This window comes from Brienomyrus brachyistius, chromosome 23, assembly GCF_023856365.1.
Source record: "Brienomyrus brachyistius isolate T26 chromosome 23, BBRACH_0.4, whole genome shotgun sequence".
Lineage (NCBI taxonomy): Eukaryota > Metazoa > Chordata > Actinopteri > Osteoglossiformes > Mormyridae > Brienomyrus > Brienomyrus brachyistius.
The window spans coordinates 15520938-15541752 of record NC_064555.1 but is presented as its reverse complement, the minus strand read 5'-3'; the positions used below and the strand labels follow the sequence as shown (position 1 = coordinate 15541752).

The window sequence follows — 20815 nt, the reverse complement described above, 5'->3', positions numbered from 1 at the left end:
TGAGATGGTCCACTTCAGGCCCTTGTTGTTGTCAGGACCACTGAATCAAACTGAACGACGCAACAAAGCCAGCCACAAACCACCAGGGACTGCAGGCAAACATCGCATTCCGACCCGCACCGCTGGGATTACATACAGGGGCGGAGCCATGGAGGCACATTATCTGAAAGCTGATTGGCCCCCACTCCCCTGTCACTCACTCATTTTAAAACATATCATTGTTAAGGTTGGTCCCTCTGTATGATTTATGGCCCTCTCTACCTTAAAAATTCATGATTAAATGCCATAAAGTTTAAACAACCTAACATTGATACAGAGGGAAGGCTACGGGTCTGTGGGCGGGTGGATGGGCCAGCACCCAAGGCCCCCAGATCTAGAAAAGCCCCACATTGCCAGAAACCTCCGAAGGTGGTAGCGCAGCCCCCACCTGAGTCACACACAGCATCAGGGACTCCGCCTCTGCTTTTGCCGGTCTCCGTCTCCCAGCCTGTTTTACTCAATCACCTAATTAGACTTCATTTCCTGATAGGTCAAGGAGCACCCATCTTTATCGGGACAGACAAATGCGGAATTCAAGAACAAAAGCACATAAGATTGAAAGTTCTGCGTTCGGAGCTGATTGATAACTATTTAATTCTTAATTAGCTCACTGAGATTATTAGCTCACACTGGGCAGAAAATAAAGATAAACAGTGGAATTTTCTAGCTGCTGAGGTGAGCAGAACATGTGATGCCAGATTTTGTTTATAAGATTAAAACTTTATAAATTATTCCAAAATGCTGGTGTCAGATTTTAACAAATTTATAAATGACCAGCAGAAATGTGCCCAATTGACTTCTGGCTCAATTGTATATACACTGCAGTACAGCATATACAAAACGAGAAGCTGCATGAATTGCCACAATTTCTTGTTATGGAAAAAAAAACTCAAAAAAGGGCTTAAATGTGTAGGAACGTGAAATCCACAAAACAGAGGGACTTCAGATTCCTTAGAACGATCCACCCACATCATGACAAAATATTTCATGTAATTTGATGTAATTGCAGTATCACTAAGACAATCTGTCAGCGCTGCCTTTGTTTGCATGTAATGGAGGAGGCTTTGGCAGTTTCGCTAATCAAAGGAAGAATCACGTTCAAAAGGATCCCGTCTCTGAATTAATCCCAACTTTAAAGCAAATTACGTTCAGGCAAACCGGCCCACTTCACCGACATCCCAGTAAGTGTTCTGTAAAGCCATTCGTATGCTCATGACCAAACCCACAGTTACAGTGAAGCGCTGTTTCTCTAAGGTGCTGTCTGTTCCATGACTTCCTCACAGAGCCTGGAATACAGTGAGCACTGCTGTTTAACACGTCATACGACACAGACACGCACAGAAAATACAGTATGGGTCAACAATATCCCAGAGCATCACTAACTATAGAGCCTCGGTTTAAGTTCTCAGCGTCTATGTTATGTATGGCGTCCATATTTTGCAATATTCTTATGTGCGCTGGAGCGCAGACTACTGAGAATATTAAGATATGTGTGCGGCGTCTGAAAGCTTGATAAAACCACAGCAATATGCAAATGAAATGGACCTTGTAACCATGGGGGTTATAAGACTGAGACTTGGGCCATCAATAGCCAGTCCTTGGGGTGGGGTGGGGGGTCTAGGTTGGGAGCACTTCCATGGGATGCGAACTGTCTATGTTTTATTTGTATAATCTGTAATGTTGTGCCATGACTGCTGCTGCAAATGCTATCACCAAAGCTATAATTATCTCATTACCATTGATCAAAACATTGCTCTTTCCTAAATGTCATTAATACTCGAAACCACCACTACTGCTCCCCTCTCACACCACGCCTGCTACTCACAGAGTACGACTGCTGCTCCCACTCCTCTCAAACCACGCCTGCTACTCACAGAGTACGACTGCTGCTCCCACTCCTCTCAAACCACGCCTGCTACTCACAGAGTACGACTGCTGCTCCCACTCCTCTCACACCACGCCTGCTACTCACAGAGTATGACTGCTGCTCCCACTCCTCTCAAACCACGCCTGCTACTCACAGAGTACGACTGCTGCTCCCACTCCTCTCAAACCACGCCTGCTACTCACAGAGTACGACTGCTGCTCCCACTCCTCTCAAACCACGCCTGCTACTCACAGAGTACGACTGCTGCTCCCACTCCTCTCAAACCACGCCTGCTACTCACAGAGTACGACTGCTGCTCCCACTCCTCTCAAACCACGCCTGCTACTCACAGAGTACGACTGCTGCTCCCACTCCTCTCACACCACGCCTGCTACTCACAGAGTATGACTGCTGCTCCCACTCCTCTCAAACCACGCCTGCTACTCACAGAGTACAACTGCTGCTCCCACTCCTCAGTCTCTATGTGTTTTGGCAAGCCCTACCTTCACAGCGCGGGAAGGGATGGTCCCAGTTGCGGATGGTGCCATGCTCGCAAGTGAGGATGGGGCGGCCCACCAGCTGGTACCCCGGCTGGCACTCGAAGGAGATGGATTGGCCCACGTTGTAACCAGCGCCCACCACCACGCCATGGCGGAATGGCTCTGGGTCGGGGCATTCCTGTAACTCATAAGCTGAAAATACAGAGATTCAGCAACTTAAACATTTATTATAAAGACAAACACTTACTCTATGCTTATTAAATATGCAGTACGAAAGAACTGAACAGAAAAAAATTCTTCTTGAGGGTGAATATCAAAAGTAAGTTATGACACACACTAAAGTACCAGTCCTGACCCTTAAGGGTAAAAAAAAAAGAAAAAACGTTTGGTTTTATCTTCACCTTGATATTCAAACCTGAAGCCAGGTTTGTTCTGAGAGTGGTCACTGTGAAAGTACACCGTGGTCTCATGCGAAGTGGTCAATAGGGAGGGAGGGATTTCCTGTCCGCTGAAGCGGCCAATTACAGAGCTGGTTTCAAAGGGGCCATTGCGGATCTCCAGGAAGTCATGGTTAGCCTCAGTGGAGTAGTTGAGGAACTGCACATGCGCACCTGCCAATAGCAATACAGAGATAAGGGTCACCGACCAATAGCAATACAGAGATAAGGGTCACCAGCCAATAGTAATACAGAGATAAGGGTCACTGGCCAATAGCAATACAGAGATAAGGGTTACCTGCCAATTGCGATTATCTTACAGTGTAACTGGCCAAGAATTAATTGTTAAGAGAAAATTTAAAAGTTGGCATAATTTCAGCAAACTCCCAAAGCCTGAAAGCACGCATGTCAGAAATTCTTGTTAAATAACTGCTATAAGAAATAAAGGGCAGCATTTAAGCTGCCTGTAGCGAGCACCTGCATTTGGCAGGTCTCGCCGATATTACAGGGCGAGGTATGTCACATCCCTGTAAAACAGCCACCCAAAGTCAACGGGCAGACATTTACTTAACCGTAAGTGATTTAAGGTGTTATGAATCTTTATTCTACTTAAGCATAAAAAAGCTGAAATGAACTGCAGAGGATCATGACCCTCCTGGGAGGAATATGTACTGTGCACAGCACAGACCCTTCCATGTGACCACACTCTGTGTGAGCTAACGGCCCAGAGAAATGAAATGACTCTTTATTTGCCATTTGCACAAGCACATTAGAATGCTTCTTTTCACATGTCCCATCTTCACCCTCATATATCCATTTGAGAGTAGAGCTTGGGGTCTGACTGCAGGGTCAGGCCATTTATCCAGCACCCCTGGGGTATGTCGGGGGGGGGGGTTAAGGGCCTTGCTCGAGGGCCAAATGAAGACGTGATTATTTTGCTGACGATGGGATTTGAAGGCCGATCACAGGCACAGAGGCCTAACCAGGTGAATCCATGCCACCCTCTGGGCAGCCTAAGAAGAAGAGCAATGTCTCACCGTATCCTACAGGCAGGTAGATCTTCCAGGTGCAATCACTGTTGCTAGGATAGTTCCCTGGGAAACCTGGACTCAAGATCATCCCCTCCATCTCCTCTCGAATCCCCCCACACTGGGCTAAAAGGGCGGTGCCAAGGTCAGGGGTTAATGAGCAAGTTGAGGAAAAATCATGGTAGAAGATACAAGTCAGAGGTGTCACGCGGAATCAGTACGAGACTGAGCAGTTGAGGCAGATTTCAAGTAAGTTTGACAAGATCACGACTGAATATCATTGCAGAGACTCCGAAAGCCTTTTACTATAACAGCTGTAATCAGGTCCTCTCCACTGAGATCTGAGAATGAGGAATTATTCCATTTAAAAACCTGGCAATTCAATTAGAAAGCCATCAAAAAGGGCTCTAAAATCAGTGCAAGGCCCTCGATCCACTTGCACTTCATTCTGGAGAAAATGCTCAGATGCGACTCAGCCTCCTTCCACAGCCTTTCAGCCCAAATTGCTGATTGATTCAAGAGTCACTTCGCAGAAGCGGCGCGACTGAAGTGCATAAAACCCCGGGCTCCACCCGAGGAAGGGGATCTGCAGGGTTAAACCCGCCGGGTAGCATCTGAGCAAATAGGAGCTGCATCGCCCCCTTTAAGGGGAGCACAGAGGTGCGCGTGTATGTGTGTGTCAGAGAGAGAGAGAGAGAGACGGCCATTGGCACAGGGGTGGCAGTGCCCTGTCCCCTAACAGCACTGAAGGGACAATCGAGGAAGATCTCAGTAAATATTTTTAACGAGAATAAAAAAATTAATTCGTAAAAACCATGAAAGAGGCACAGTAATGGAACAACAAATAAACATATGACAAAAATGTGGGCTGCGGTGGAGACGATGTATAAATCAAATTTTTACTTACAGTTCTTATTACTGAACAGTGTTAAAAAGAAGTCATAGGGTGCTAGCTGTGATTAACAATTTTATTATTATCATTATTGTTAGTAGTAGTATTAGTAATAGCAGAAACAATAAAACAAAACCAACAAACATAATAATAATAAAAATAATAATAATAAATGTCTTTGTGCTCTTCCGTGCAGTTGCCATGTTGCACTGAGCGAGTGTGTGTGTGTGTGTGTGTGTGTGTGTGTGTGTGTGTGTACGGCATTTGCGTGCGCGTGGCAGGCCGCCCTTACCAATGCATAGAGGAGGCGGGAAGTTCCAGCGCCTCACAGTGCCGGGCATGCAGGAGATGTGGGAGTTGCCCTGTGACCACAGAGATTGGGATTAAGCCATCAATTAACCCATCAAGCTCACCTCTGAGCTCTGTTTATGGACTGCATTGCAAATCCTGCATGTGCTTATGAAAGCTGCTACCTATTCCACAGCCCTGTCACACCTCTGTTACGATACTTTTACACCTCTGTTATAGCCCTGTCACACCTCTGTTACGATACTTTTACACCTCTGTTACAGCCCTGTCACACCTCTGTTACGATACTTTTACACCTCTGTTACAGCCCTGTCACACCTCTGTTACGATACTTTTACACCTCTGTTACAGCCCTGTCACACCTCTGTTACGATACTTTTACACCTCTGTTACAGCCCTGTCATACCTCTGTTACGATACTTTTACACCTCTGTTACAGCCCTGTCATACCTCTGTTACGATACTTTTACACCTCTGTTATAGCCCTGTCACACCTCTGTTACGATACTTTTACACCTCTGTTACAGCCCTGTCATACCTCTGTTACAATACTTTTACACCTCTGTTACAGCCCTGTCACACCTCTGTTACGATACTTTTACACCTCTGTTACAGCCCTGTCATACCTCTGTTACGATACTTTTACACCTCTGTTATAGCCCTGTCACACCTCTGTTACGATACTTTTACACCTCTGTTATAGCCCTGTCACACCTCTGTTACGATACTTTTACACCTCTGTTACAGCCCTGTCATACCTCTGTTACGATACTTTTACACCTCTGTTACAGCCCTGTCATACCTCTGTTACGATACTGTTACACCTCTGTTATAGCCCTGTCACACCTCTGTTACGATACTTTTACACCTCTGTTACAGCCCTGTCATACCTCTGTTACGATACTTTTACACCTCTGTTACAGCCCTGTCACACCTCTGTTACGATACTTTTACACCTCTGTTACAGCCCTGTCATACCTCTGTTACGATACTTTTACACCTCTGTTATAGCCCTGTCACACCTGTTACGATACCTTTACACCTCTGTTATAGCCCTGTCACACCTCTGTTACGATACTTTTACACCTCTGTTACAGCCCTGTCACACCTCTGTTATGATACTTTTACACCTCTATTGCAGGCCTGTCACACCTCTGTTACGATACTTTTACACCTCTGTTACAGCCCTGTCACACCTCTGTTACAATACTTTTACACCTCTGTTACAGCCCTGTCACACCTCTGTTACGATACTTTTACACCTCTGTTACAGCCCTGTCATACCTCTGTTACGATACTTTTACACCTCTGTTACAGCCCTGTCACACCTCTGTTACGATACTTTTACACCTCTGTTATAGCCCTGTCACACCTCTGTTACGATACTTTTACAACTCTGTTACAGCCCTGTCACACATCTGTTACGATACTTTTACAACTCTGTTACAGCCCTGTCACACCTCTGTTACGATACTTTTACACCTCTGTTACATCCCAGTTACACCTCCAAACTTTACGATACTGTTACGATACTTTTACAACTCTGTTACAGCCCTGTCACACCTCTGTTACAATCCTGTTACAGTCCTTTTATAGCCCTGTCACACCTCTGTTACAACCCTGTCACACCTCTGTTACAGTCATTTTACAGCCCTGTTACATCCATTTTGCTAGTGAACAAAAGGCTGAAGACAGGAGATGAAGAGCGGAAAGCCAAATCACACTTGCTACTTATCAAAGTACCACATGACCACAAAAATAACAGGCAAAGGAATTTTCATGAGCTGTCATTCACAGGGTCCGGTGACAAGTGACCATAAGTGATAGTTTAACCAGCAAAAAGCAGAAACGCACCTGCAGGGTGTACCCCGGCTCACACTGGAAGGACACCACGCTGTTCATCTGGAAGCGGTCTCCCACTTTCATCCCGTTCATGGGCATCTGTGGCTCAGGGCAGCTGGTCAGGGACACGGCTAACAGGAAGCAGAGACACGCTGGTTATTGTATTTCTCGAGAAGGCCAAAAGACAATCTGGCAATTTTATGTTTGTTTATTAACAAGGTTTTATTTTCCTTTCCATATCCTCCCTTCGGCTGTCTCTGAAAAAGGAATCCCCTGATGACAGCGTTTCTCAAGTGTTTTTGCTTCCTGCCAGCTCCCTACACACCTGTGTATTTGCTGTTCTTGATTGTTTGGTTCAGGTATGCTGGGAGCTGGGAGGCAGCAAAAATATGGGCTGTCTGGGGGTCCCCGTGGACTGGGTTGAGAAAAACTGCCTTAAAAGATTAAGTTTGTACCAAACACTCCTTGTGCCAATCTGCTTTCCTACAAAAATATAAAAACGGATGGGAAACTGAAATACCAAGAAATACAGCCACATCTTTGCCATGTTAAGGATGCTAGAATAAGGGAAGTAAAAACGAAGGGATGCCATTATTTTGGACATTTAGACAAGTCCAACAGCCCCCTGGCACTATCGTCCTAGAGGGTTATAATGACTACTTGTGTTTCCCTAGTGGAAGTTGCACTGAGTCCACAAGCATTATCAACAGATCAGAGGCAAAGAAAGGCAAGCTGAGGAGCTTTCTTAGCAGGACGGCCAGTGAGCAGCTGGAAGCAGCCAGCAGACAAACGGGCCTTCACCGTGGGGTTACAAGCGAGCCCCTCCCACCCCGAACTTACTTTTGTACTCCAGGTGGAATCCGGCAGCGGAGACACTGATGTCGGAGAAAAAATGCAGGTAGAGCTGGTTGGAGGTGCTATTCAGGAGAGCTGGAACAGTGGTGCCTGTGCAGTGAATCCAGCAGAAGGCAGTTATTGCTGGAGGACAGTCTGAGCCTGAGTCTACCCACACAGCAGTGGCTCTACCCTTAAAAAAGGGGGCATTTACAGTAATGCTAGGGATGCAGTCCCATCAGCATTAACCATTAACAGCTTTCTATTTCAATCTCACAAATAAGAGAGATAATGATAAAACCACAACTGGGACGAAATGTAAGGGGTCACCGAAACCCCAGCAGAGGCAGTACCTGAAGTTTGGATACCCACAATGCCCTGGGTGTCGAAGGTACCCACCCCCCACCTTTTAATCTGCTGGATCTGGTCTCATGGCTCATGGGAATCATCCCAAGGGTGTACTTGGGATGTACCAATAGTTCTATTTTGGTGAGAAACACAAATCTGCTAATACCTCTGTTTTCTGCCAGTCTACTGTGTGCTCTGGATTAAAGTACAGAGCAAAAACACATCATCCCAATGGCTTTTGTTTAAGGCTGATGGCACACAAGAGTGAGACTCCGATTTACTCTGCCGGTGCTGTTCTTTCATTTAACTAGGAGACTATTTTCTGACAGAAACCACAACCACGGCAGTAATAACAGCTCCACTGCCAGCCCAGGCAAACTGCTGCTCTGTATACCAGGGAAAACAAGCACTGTATTCTTCTCATGCTCAGAGGGCACCAATCCTTAGATCTTATTAATTAAAGGCTAGTTAGGCATATTTTTATAGCATAATGTATCATATATTCCATACGTTATAAAATTGCAAGATTACAATAGCACAGATGCTACAGAAATAGACACAAGCAGAATTTCTAGAAATATACTTTTTCTATAGCCTGCAGGCTTTAGCGTGAAGCTGGAACAGTGGCTTGGTGGGAAGCATTGTTACCTCACTCCTCTGAGGTTGGGAATTCAAATTCTGCCTCGTGTGTGTGTGTGTGTGTGTGTGTGTGTGTGTGTGTGTGTGTTGTGTGTGTGTGTTTATATGTCCTCCTCATGTCCACGTTTCCTTTGGGGCTGTTACACTAAACACACAAAAGGGTTTGTTTTATTCTGCAGGTTAATATAAATAAATAAGTTTAGTAGAAGAATATATAATAATAAATGATGAACCCTCCAGGATGTGTAAAGACAAACACTAGTCCCACCAAGCAATGACCCAGCTATCAAGTTTCAGTTCTGAGAACATTCTCGGAGTAGAACATATTCATTTGTGAATCTGTCAGAATTTGGGTCACAAAAAACATCTCAGAAACTCCTGGCCTAATCATTAAGGAAGTCTGACAGACAAGAACGAGATTGGAACCTTAAAAAGAGAGGAAAAAAAAAGTTTTCATTTGTTGTCTGATCTCAAATAAAACTTTTTTTGCAAGAGCGGAAAGAACTAGAGTCACTTAAGCTGAACCATCAATGATCTAGTTACATGTAGCAGCCACAGGCCAATCTCTGTTAATGTTTGTAGAACATTTTTACATCTGCAGAAGCAGTAACTTTTCAAAGTCAAAGCGCTTGAAAAGTTTTTTTTTTTTTCCTGGAACCAGTGAGCCAGCAAGCCACGCTGGGGCCTGGAGCTCAGCAGAGCTCCGCTGCACCGCCCCCAACCCGCCCCGGTTCCCCCCTCACCTGAGAAACTGCCCAGCATAGTGTCCGTGTTATCGCCTCCATCAAACACCTCCAGGGAGTCCCAGTTGTGCTCCGTCACGAAGCTGATGACCTGGATCTGCAGCCAAGGAGCGACCAGGAGAAGAGAGTCAGTGGTAGACTGACAGGAAGAGGGCAGAAGACGGAAGTGTGGGGTCTGGGGACCCCGGCCTGCACGTCTATCTGCCTTGATGGTCTTATCTGGGCTGCCCAGGGAAATCCCATACATCATCCTATCAACAGGTGCACAAATAAAGAAAGTGAATAAAAATGAAGTGCTTAGCGTGTCACTCCTGCAACAAGGCCAGGAAGAGACGGAGCAAATGGCGTGCATAAAAATGGTCTTCTTCTTTTTATTGATTTTTCTTCACCTTGAGCACAATGTGATGCCGTCTCACCATGAAGTAACCCAATTTTTTTGTTATTACTGCACACAAGTTCCTAAAAGGGAGCTCTATTTTTATAAACAGCAATGCGCCAAGCCTGAAGACCCTGATGTCCATTTCGGAAATGCCAGGGGAGCGGTCCATCTGAATGAAAATGTAGACGCTCCACTTAAACCCATTCGCCCGTCTGATTGCATACAAATTGCTCCTTTTATCCTCCTTCATCCTCCATCACTCTGCTGCTGAAATCCTTTTTCACGTTAAACTGCACTATCAGACAATGATTTACTACTCTGGCACTTCTTAAAATATTTCTGTCACATCTTGGATATGTCCAGATGCAAAACAACAGAAAAGCAGACGGCTGTTTTTGAATGGTGCTCATTTCCTGCCCCGAGAACAAATTCCTCAACCATTCCATTCCATTTATATGGCTTCTTCGGGTCAAGATTGCTTAAGTTTGATTCCTACAGCAGTCAGTCATTAAAAGTGACTCATACACATGTGCTGTAGAATTTCATCCAAGATTGAACGGTGTTACTTGTTCAGCATAAAGACACATGGCAAAAACACGGAACAGATCCATAAAAATCTCATGCCAAGAAGGTGACAGAAACCAAAAGTGTATCGCTTGGTCCTACTTGGTCTGAAACTATTAATCGGTAATAACAATATATAAATCTTTCAGCCAGCAAATACAGGTATACGCAATTAATGTCAGAGCAAGAGTGAGAGACATTACTTTGCCATCCAACTTATCACTCATGCACCGGTGATTCAGGTTCTGCGCAGGCTGTTATTTATCATCCATCCGTATCAGGCAGATCCACTTGCCTCAGCTTCACTTAAAGTTGCGCATCCTGCAGCCGGCTCCCAAAACGGTTATAGATCAGATGTGAGGCAATTATGCGGGCAGCTTCAGTCATCAAAGGACCCACAGAGGAGACAGATGAGATTAATCTTTAATTAAGGGTTCGCGGCAATCTACAAGATATGGTGCTCTTTAGAATAAGGTCTGGAATTCTGAAGATCTGACTTAGTACAATAGAGCAAGACAGCCACCCTCTTCCAGATCAAAAAACTATCCAGTATGCTTGTATGCATGCTCACAACTTTTAAAAAGGGGGAATTAATACCCATCTTTCATCTACAACTTTGTAGTGTGTCCCTTAGCAGATGGGAGACTTTGCGAAGCGATGCTCCAAGCTGTCCGCGATCACGAAACACACACGCCAGAGTGTGAAAACTTCACCGTTTAACACACTCCGGCGAAACAAGCTGAAGCGGAAGTGAGGACTTTGGAAAGAGATTCAGGTGCCAAGCAACATCCCATCTGATTACCATCATCGATTGCTATCTGCCTCTCAGTGAGGCTTGGGCAGTATTCCGGTATACTGCGATATTTCATGTACGCTGCGGTATATTGAAATCTTGGTGGCGATCTTGGGTGGTCTCCCACGATAAAATCTGTCACTCTGTGGATACCAGAATAGCACTGCTTTGGAAGATACCGTCAAAATACTGTACACTGTACGGTATGAAAAATGATATACCAGCCAAGCTGACTCCAAACAATTCTGCTGTCCTGAAATGCTTCAGATGTTTTCAAGGACAGAATTCCACTGGAACTTACCTGTTTCCCAAAGGATCTCTCCCCATACAAGCTTATTCTGCTATAAACCACCTCCCTTATTTAACATACCGACTGCTTTCTCTGCAGTATAAATATGTATGTTGTTATCTCAAGGACAGACAGTGGTGATAATTTTCCCTATTATGGCCAAGAGTGAAGCTGGTAGCAAGGGTGTTAAAACTGATTTGTATTATTTCCCAGGATGCATGTAAAAAAAAAATAAAAAATCTTGGTGCTTCATTAGTTTGAGACAATACATTCCAATTCCTCAGGTTTCAGTAGCATAGTTCTTGTTTTCAGACATCATGGCTACTCTGGGACAATAACAGCAAAGTTCGGATGCCAATCTCCTGACTTCCTCTCAGCTCAGCTGCATGGGAATATTCTGGCTTTAAAATAAAGATGAGGAAAGTTCCAATAAAACAAGCACCGCAACATTGTGATTCTCTCTTTGACACTGTTATAGCTGTCTACAGAAATGAAATACCATGAACCAGCTCACTTTTACCCAAGAAATTAAGTCATACACCAACACATACAACTGATATAACATCCACAGCTGTGCATTTTACTTGCAGGGACCAGAATGGTAATGAAAAAAGGCTTCTGTGAGTTAGCTAACGCACTGTGAGTTAGATAATGCACTGTGAGTTAGGTAATGCACCGGCTAAAGCAGACCAGCTGACACCTCTCTCGCTTATCATACTGCATTTTATGAAATGAAATATCATATTTTTTAAATCCATTGCAACTGCGAGAGCTGTTGATATTTTACAGTATGATGTTGTGTCTGAGTACCAGCGTCAGGCCAAAGGTTTACTGGCCGACCACAGAGCCAAGACCAGCTGGCCTCATCACTCTCTGGCTGAGCTGGCGGGGATTCGCATGCCGTGTGAGCGATCATCCGTCCGCCACAGGGTCCCGAGCTCCGCGGGCACGCGGGCCTCCAAATGAAGCCAGGTGATCACCCGCTAAGCGGATGCCTCCTATGAAAGGCTTTGGCTTGAGCTGGCATCTGGACGGACGCGGGGAGGTGCCAGTGGTAATGCTGTGAGACTCCAACCGAGGTGGTAGAGTGCGGCACTCACTGCGAGCGGACCGAGTCCTACCTGAATCCCCGACCCCTCTGGGACGGTGATCTTCCACACACAGTTCAGGGTGTTGAGGTATGGTTCGGGAAATCCGGGAGAGAGGATGGTCCCAGTCCGCTCGGTCAAATTCCCGCCACAGGGGACTGTGACGAGAGCGGAAATAGAAAGATGTAGATAAGGAAGGTACGGACCTAATGAACGACGGGACACGGGACAGAAATACAGAAAAATCGCACTTCCTAGGACGCTCCTTTCTAGCTACCCTACTCCAACTTCTGATGACTATGCTGAGTTACACAAGTGGCCATTGGCAACAGGGAAGAACACTAATGAATTACAATACCATCTTTAACCTCAAGGATTCAGAGCACAGTTAAGGGAAGCTGACCTCTGTGTGCTTTTAATGTATTAAGTATGCATTTCACAAGCACTGAAGAAGCGTTTCTTGCAACCTCAAAAGTGTAACCCTCTGCGGCTATATGCACATTTACTGTCACTACTTATACAGTGTTTTTGAATAGCATCTCCATGCACTTGTCCCTTACACTGCAACAGTACAATAAGAATTCCCTCTGAATGCACATGACATATACAGTAACTTAACACTTAGGATAACTGTACCGATGCAGCCGGGGACCGTGCTGTTCCACTGCGCCAAAGCGTTGGGCACCGTCAGGCACTCAATGGCACTGGCTCCCTCTAAGGCGTAGCCCGGGCCACACTCGAAGCGAACCACCGCACCCACCGAGAAACTGTTCCCCACCCGCCTTCCGTGCCGGGGCTCTGGCACCGAGCTGCACTGGGTGGCGCTGGTCCTGGGGACGGCTGCCGAAAGAAGGGAGAGGGAAGCTCACTGACTGCACCCTAACCAAGGTCTGTGCAATCTTTCTCAATTAGGAAGCGGACGGCTCCATGAATGAAGTGGTGAAATTATCTCTCACTCTTAAACCGCCGGTCATCTATTACAGAGCGAAAGGGGAGTAGGGCTGGTCTGGTGCAGGGGACAAACTGAACGGCAGTCTGATTTATTTATTAATGGGGGCAGGCACAATCAGCATAGCTAAATGAATCATCTGCTTCCACCAGAGTGGAATGACACAAAGAGGCAGCAGCCTGCAGCTAAATTACAGTAAATGTACAATTGATAGCCAGACTGATGGACAATATAAAACCTGTTTATTCAATTTGTGCATTATACTCCAAAACTATACCTTATACACCACATGTCCTCATTCTAGAAGCCAAAAATGATGAAGTGCCGTAAACCACTCACAGAACAACCACCTACAGTACTTTATTTATACTTTTCACGTTTACCTTGGTACACCAGGTGGAATCCTTTGGATGTGGCTTGGCCCTTCGCATTAAATCGGATGAGTATCTGGTTGGAAGTGGCCAACGGCAGGGATTCGCCTGTGAGGTTACATTAAAGAGGAGGAAGAGGAAAACAATGCAGATTTTGTAAGCAAAGGTCTAAGCTGATACTGAACGGCTTCTCTGTAACTTCTGCCCTGCAGTAGTATTTATGGAAAACTCTGGCATTGTGCTCAAAACCAACAAAGAATATGACAAACAACAAACAAAGAATGGAATAAAGTAGGCAGTGCTTTGGATAGTCACACATTTGTGGAATTTGTCAAAATGTTGTCAAGCTAATGGCAGCTTATACTTAATATGGAAATAAAATAAAACCTAAATGCAAGAAATGACCAGTAATGGTGTCTGAAAATACTGAAATGGGCCTCAAACACATGTATGGAAATGTCAGTCAGTAGCATTTACAGTGACCTTAGAGAAGTGCTTTCAAAATATCACGTAATGAGACTGGACTGGTCTCCTTCAAGGGGCAACTCAACAACATTCTAAGTATTTACCATTGTCAGTTATAGCTTTTTAAGTCAACACGTGTTTAGCTAGCTTCTAGGACCATGAGTTCAATACAGATCCTATCTCCGTTTTTTTGTGATATGTGATTACCCTCAGTGTCAGCTCCTTCAGCTTCCTTCTGAAAACACAGACCCTACAGGCTTTGCTGACTGCTTTCTCACAATGCCGAGATTCTTATTTTTATCTTTTAAAAGTGAGCTAATCCTTTTTTCCCTTCTCTATGCTATAATCTTGGACACATCCCCCACAAAACAAATGGGGATAAGCCGCCGATTTCCATTTCAGTTATGACGAACCGAGAGGCGCCACGCTAGCGAGCGATGTTAACAAGCTGGGGATCAAAATGCGATGGAATGCAGTCGCTGTCTGAAAGTCAGCATTGCCATGCCCCTGTGCATGACACAAACGGCATCGCTGCATTTCGGCGAGAAAACAAACCTTTGACCTGCAGAACTGCATGCCGCATTTCAGAAAGCGACATAGGCTGTCATGCACAAGTGCATGTCATCACTCTGCAGAGGGTTTTCCAAGGCCCAGATAGAGGTGGTGGTGTTGATAGAGGGGGGATACTAATGGGGTGAAGGGGTGGATTTTATTCAATGCTGACAAGGTGCCAGCCAGGCGGGAGAACGATGCCATGGATGCGGGCGCATTGCTGATCGCAAGGAGCAATGCAGTTGTTGCCATGGGAGCGGGGGCCCCGCCAGCCGTCATTAGAGAGCGCGCATCGAGCCGGGATCATGATAGACAATAATCCCTCCGGTGCTTGCACGCCCATCGCCAATTTATTAGTATCTGACAACATCCAATCCTCGAGTGAAATTAAATCCAAACTTTGACCCCCGTGGTAATAAAAAAGCTTTTCAGACCTAGACGTTAACCCTAGATTGTGCTATGCAGGTTTTCTTAAGAGAAGACTCTCGCCATAGAACAGAGGGAAAAAAATAACAGGCATCTCTAGGAACCTGAATCCTAGTTCACCGGGTTTACGGTTAACCAAACTGAGTACATGGAAGCCACATAAATACCGTCACATGCATGTATATCACTTCTGTGTGATGTCGGTATCTCAGCAGAACGAGGGAATGATCACATCGCTTAATGAAAGGGCAGTAAATCGTACCGTCTCACCTTCAAAAGGCAGCAAATGTAATAGAGGTGCCCACTGGCTTGTGAGTGCTCATGGAGCCATGGAACAGCATGTGGCTCATTGCATTCATAAAGTAGCCTTTATAGCATGACGGCTTTACAATTTTCTACCACATGCTGATGCAGGACCAGATCCATTGATTATTACATTTGGTTTTAACACAACACGGCACCCCAGACACACAGCTGCTGGAATTATTTATGGATTTCATTTAGTAAATGAAGATAAAGAATTCTCCTTGCAGCTATGATTAGGACAAGGTGAACTGTGGGTAAGTAAACCATGTAACAAGATTTCTAGCTAACTGAGAAGAATTTCTGTGAAGACGGTAGCTGTACAGTGATTCAACAAGGCGACAGACAGATTAATTTACTTCTTTACCTGTCAGGACAACAATAATTACCGTGAAAGAGAAGTGCATCGGATCGGACCTTTTCCTGAATGACGGTTAATGCTTTTACCGTTCCCCATTTGAGACTCCCAGAGATGAATTTGCTTTACATCTTGTCTCTCTTCACCTCTGCTTGCGATTTAGCCTTTCCTTGTCTAGTCACTAGAAAGGCACCCAGATAAGCTTCACAATTTGATATTTCCACTTACTAACACCTACTGTAATGTGTTTGTGGTGACTTGCTGGAAAAGTCCATGAAATTTGTAGTTTTTGAGGCCTTTGACTATAAACAGACGGAGAAGGAAAAAGTTTGGTCAGGAATGTGTTAGGATGCTTATTCTTGTTTTTTTTTTATCTTCTGACACTAGGAAGACATAAGTCCTAGTTGAAAAGGGATTAGTGCACCTGCCCAGAGAACAAGACAGTGCTGTGCAGGTCTGTCCGGATATGCACGCTTATCTGACTGCGCACGCTCCGGAGAGACAGGCCACGCATAAAGCAGGCAGGTGGCCTCGGACCTGGACTCCTTAGTCCAGCGTGCTTTGACTGGGGGCCCTGGCGCGGCGGTACCCCTCACCGGTGTGCGCTCCTGAGAGTGAGCTGAGGATGCGGGCGTGCTGGGTGGCCCCGTCGTACACCTCCACAACATCATTCAGGGCCGTCTGGAAGAATGCAAACTGGCCGAACACCACTGGGGACAGAGAGACGGGGTCAGAGCTCACAGCCCTTCACAGTCACAGTCCTGCAGTTTTTCTGCCAGGTCATCGGGTGTAATGGCTCTCAGAAGACACTGCAGGTCCAGTGCCTCTGCCACTTTCACAGGCACACCGGTAGAAACAAAATCTTTTTTGACCAGTTTCTTTGAAGATTGCAAAGGCCACCATAAGAACAGTCATCATTCTTTTTTGTCTCTGTTATTTGATTTAAATTCCAGGAATGGAGCGACTCAGCATTACAGGCTCCAGACAAATCCCTTCAATTCTAGACTCGGTGGAGCCATCGGACAGTTTAAAGTGATTCCTGGATGAGATCCTGGACAAAACAGCGATGTGGACGCCCAGGCACATGAGTTTAAAGTCTTCCTCATTACCACATTCTCTGTGTGCTAGGCTCCAGACTGTGCCAAGACAAGAGGCACCGACAATAACTGATTCATAAGATAACCTTCAAAGAAAAATCTTAGCATGCTCATAAATGTATGTGCTGCATTATTCGAAATGGGCAAAGAGTCCATCGCTGGCAACTCCACCCCTGGGAGACCTTACATGGTCAGCGTGCCCATTTGTTTGGCTCACCATAGTCCTTTGGCACGACTACGGAATATAGGCAGGTCCTCCCACTGCTGTAGTTACCAGGGTACCCCGGGGACAGAACCACCCCTTCCAGTCCGGTGTGCTGCCCACCACATGGAGCTGAAACAGGGCCACACAAACAGCGAAGAAGACAAAGGCTTCAGTGTTTTTCCTCCTCTTCCTCTTCCCCAGAGTAGATCCATTTCATTGCTTGGATGATCTTGAACAACATCTATTGTTTGATTTAGTGCTCTTAGAGACACACGGTTGAGTGGTCAAAGAAACTGCAGTGTTTTTAACAGCCAGCAGAGTGAAGCTGAGCAGATAAGGCTCAACCCAAGAGCAGCATTCTGGTGACCATCAGCATAAATATACTTCACCTCTCAAGAAATGTTAACGCAAGAGTCTCGTAAAGACTCTGGTGCAAGTCTCTAATCCACTTCAGGAAAGTGAATTGCACCACAATAATGTTTGTGCTGCAGTTCCTCAAAATTTTATACTCTATACCCTTACCTGTGCAAGTTGGACGTGGTTTGTTCCAGGTGGGCTTGCTGTCACCCCCCATGATACAGGTCAAAGTGGTATCTCCGCTGATGGTGTAGCCACTGTCACAGTGGAAGGTGATGGTGGAGCCCAACTTCAGCTCGGTGCCGACACGCGTCCCGTTCCGAATCGGGCCGGGCTCGAAACAGGATTCCCGTGGGTTTTCTGTGTAGGAAATACCTTACTACTTAGAGAAAATATGTTTTTTGATCAAATCAAGGAATCAAGGGAAATCTAAGTGGAACAAATATCAATTAAAATTATTAAAAATATCAATACATCAATAAATTCTGAGATCAAGGTCATCATGCATAAATGAATTATTGAAAAGCAAGGAACACCTGGATAAGGACTTTGGAAGATGGATAAAAAGGACTCGACGCCCTTTCAAACTTTCTATCTTACCACCCATTTACAGTACAAAGCCGGTAAAAGAACCTGTATAAAATATGGCCCTACCTTGAAAAAATATCTCACTTTTTGGGCCAGTTTTTTAGCTAATTGTGGGGTAAACAGGAGAATTTAAACAGGTGCTAGGTGAGATGCTGTAGGGCTGGTCCTCTGGGCAGGGCAGAGAGGACACGCCTTGCCGATTACACTAATAAGCATGAAATGTGTTGGCCTTCTAGAGTTGACTGGGGCTGGCTCCAGGTTCGAGAGCCAGGATGGGTGCACTGTGAAAACCCTGTCTCCCCCCTATAAAGCGCACAGCAGATGGTGTCTCTGAAAACAGTCTGGAGCCCCTTGGGGGTGACATCACCCCTCTATTCGTCTTCTCTTCCTCCCAGTATGAGCCGTGCAGCTACCACAAAACCGAGGAACATTCCGATAAAGGTGAGTTTGACTGCTTGATCCAGCGCAAGACGGACACGACAGCAGACCTCCACTTAGCCACATTTACATTCGCACAAGAGATGGTGAAAATAGATGATGTTTTAGCAGGAAGAGATGGTGGCAGATAAACCAGACCTTTGCTTGGGTTTTGGCAAGCAGACCCCCCCCCCAGTGTTAGGGGGGCATGTCAAATAAGAAGAGCACAAGAGTGATGCAATAGTTGGACAAATTAGGACCAGTTCAGACAGACTATGAGTTACACTCCTCATTTTGATTCTCGGTAAGTAATTGACCGTCTTAAAAATCGCATTGACTGGACACAGAATTAATAGGGGAGGAAACATTGATGGGACTTAATGCATACAATTGATCCTTAAAGAGAAATATCTGGCAACCTTCCCAATTTTCATGCTTTGCAATTAGCTTGGCCAAATTGCCTGTTTCATTGTTCTTTGGCTAACAGCCGACCTTTCGCTGTGGTTCCCATTCGTCGAGCCGCTGATGAGAAAGCGGCCGCGCCTCAAGTCGTCCAGGCTGACCCGTAGCTAAACGGAACACAATGCTTTGAGAGACAGGGTGCGGCCTTGCACTGTGATACCATTGTATGCCCTTTGATAAATAATGGCCTTGGTTAATAGCCACGAATATGAAGGAGAAACAATTATAGCTTTGAAGATTTTCATAGAAATGCAATTTACACATATCTGTAAGCCTATATGACAGACAGACAGACAGACAGATAGATAGATAGACAGACAGACAGATAGATAGATGATAAATAGATAGATAGATAGATAGATAGACAGACAGACAGCCATACTGCAGGAATTACAGCAGCACATACATACACCCAGACTATTATAGGCACAATATAAATAGACCCAAATAGCAAGACTAACAATTAACAAAACAGCACAGTGTGCAAAAGCTGAATTTTCACTCTCACTTTTCCTTATCTGTGCACCATTGTGTGTATCAGCAGTGCATCCTAAAATAGAGAAAATACCCCCCCGATCCCTCCCAGAACAGAAGCGGTGTGATAAATCTCGAGGGCAGAGACAAGCCCTCTCAAGCACCTCACTCAAACTGACGCGATATCCCCCCCCCCGCCCCCCCTCCCCCGCCTCAGCGGTGCCGCCCCACCTGTGTACTGCAGCACGAATCCGTTGCTGCTGAGAGACGCATCGCTGCGGAAGGCCAGGAAGAGGGTGTTTGAGCTGCTCTCGATGCGGTCCGGCACGTCGGTGCCGTAAAAGCTGCCCAGCAGGGGGCTCAGCGAGTCCGGCCCATCATAGATGTGCAGGAAGTCGTAACTTGGCTCCAGACTGAACCTGGCAAATGACCAGCATATCTAGGCCTTAGCATTCCTGGTGAGCAACGTCCGACTGCGTGGAAATTCATGTAACTTTAGACACAATATAGGGAACAAAATGTCTGAACATAAAAAGCCAAACAAATCAAACACCATCAATCCAATTTCCATAACTACCAAAGCAATACATGCTTACAAATGGCCTGAAGTCTATCCCCAGATACAGAGGTGATGATGCAGGGGATATACTGAACTGGGTTCTAGTATAAATCAATGTCTTTTGTCCTTTGTTAGACACAACTGATAATAGAATTGATTAGACCTGAAGGTACATGACTGACAGGAAAACAGCCGTGCGAAATGTGGAGCTTACTGGGTGAAGGTGAGAGCGATGACGTAATCCGAAGTGACTGTCACCGTCCAGTCGCACTCGCGTCCATGTGGGTAGGGCTCGGGGTACTCCGGGGAGAGGATCACGCCCCCTGGGCCTGTCAGGTTCCCGCCACAGGGCGCTGCAACGAGACGGAGGTGTCAGCACAACACAAGCAGGGGGCTTGCAAGAGCTTCTCCAAGTGCCAGCAACAGACGAGTGGAAGACAAAGGACTATCAGGCGACACCTCTGCGAGAGCCGAGGGTCATGGAGCTGAAGGGCCTGGACCTTGAAGATCTCTTGCTGAAGTTCCAGAAAGCCTACTGATCTACCTTTATTTTATGTAGAATTTAAAGCAAAATTAAAACTATGCTGCAGGATATTTGGTGAAGAGGTGCTGATGATCTCATCCAGTAGTCTATTCAGATC

The 20815-nt window shown here is 45.7% G+C and overlaps 1 protein-coding gene across 2 annotated transcripts in view; it reads right to left on the bottom strand.

The window, feature by feature from the left end:
• csmd2 (CUB and Sushi multiple domains 2) overlaps positions 1–20815 on the bottom strand; it is a 249101-nt gene that overhangs the window by 52560 nt on the left and 175726 nt on the right. For both annotated transcript variants that reach the window (XM_048993996.1, XM_048993997.1), the window contains 15 exons: positions 20389–20527; positions 19847–20034; positions 17840–18034; positions 17330–17446; positions 16612–16725; positions 13924–14019; positions 13228–13431; positions 12625–12749; positions 9479–9575; positions 7755–7859; positions 6927–7045; positions 5056–5125; positions 3881–3997; positions 2808–3017; positions 2410–2598 (listed from right to left, as the gene is read on the bottom strand). In XM_048993996.1, the coding sequence (XP_048849953.1) occupies positions 2410–2598; positions 2808–3017; positions 3881–3997; positions 5056–5125; positions 6927–7045; positions 7755–7859; positions 9479–9575; positions 12625–12749; positions 13228–13431; positions 13924–14019; positions 16612–16725; positions 17330–17446; positions 17840–18034; positions 19847–20034; positions 20389–20527 (2085 nt within the window). The remainder of the gene's footprint in view (positions 1–2409; positions 2599–2807; positions 3018–3880; positions 3998–5055; positions 5126–6926; positions 7046–7754; positions 7860–9478; positions 9576–12624; positions 12750–13227; positions 13432–13923; positions 14020–16611; positions 16726–17329; positions 17447–17839; positions 18035–19846; positions 20035–20388; positions 20528–20815) is intronic.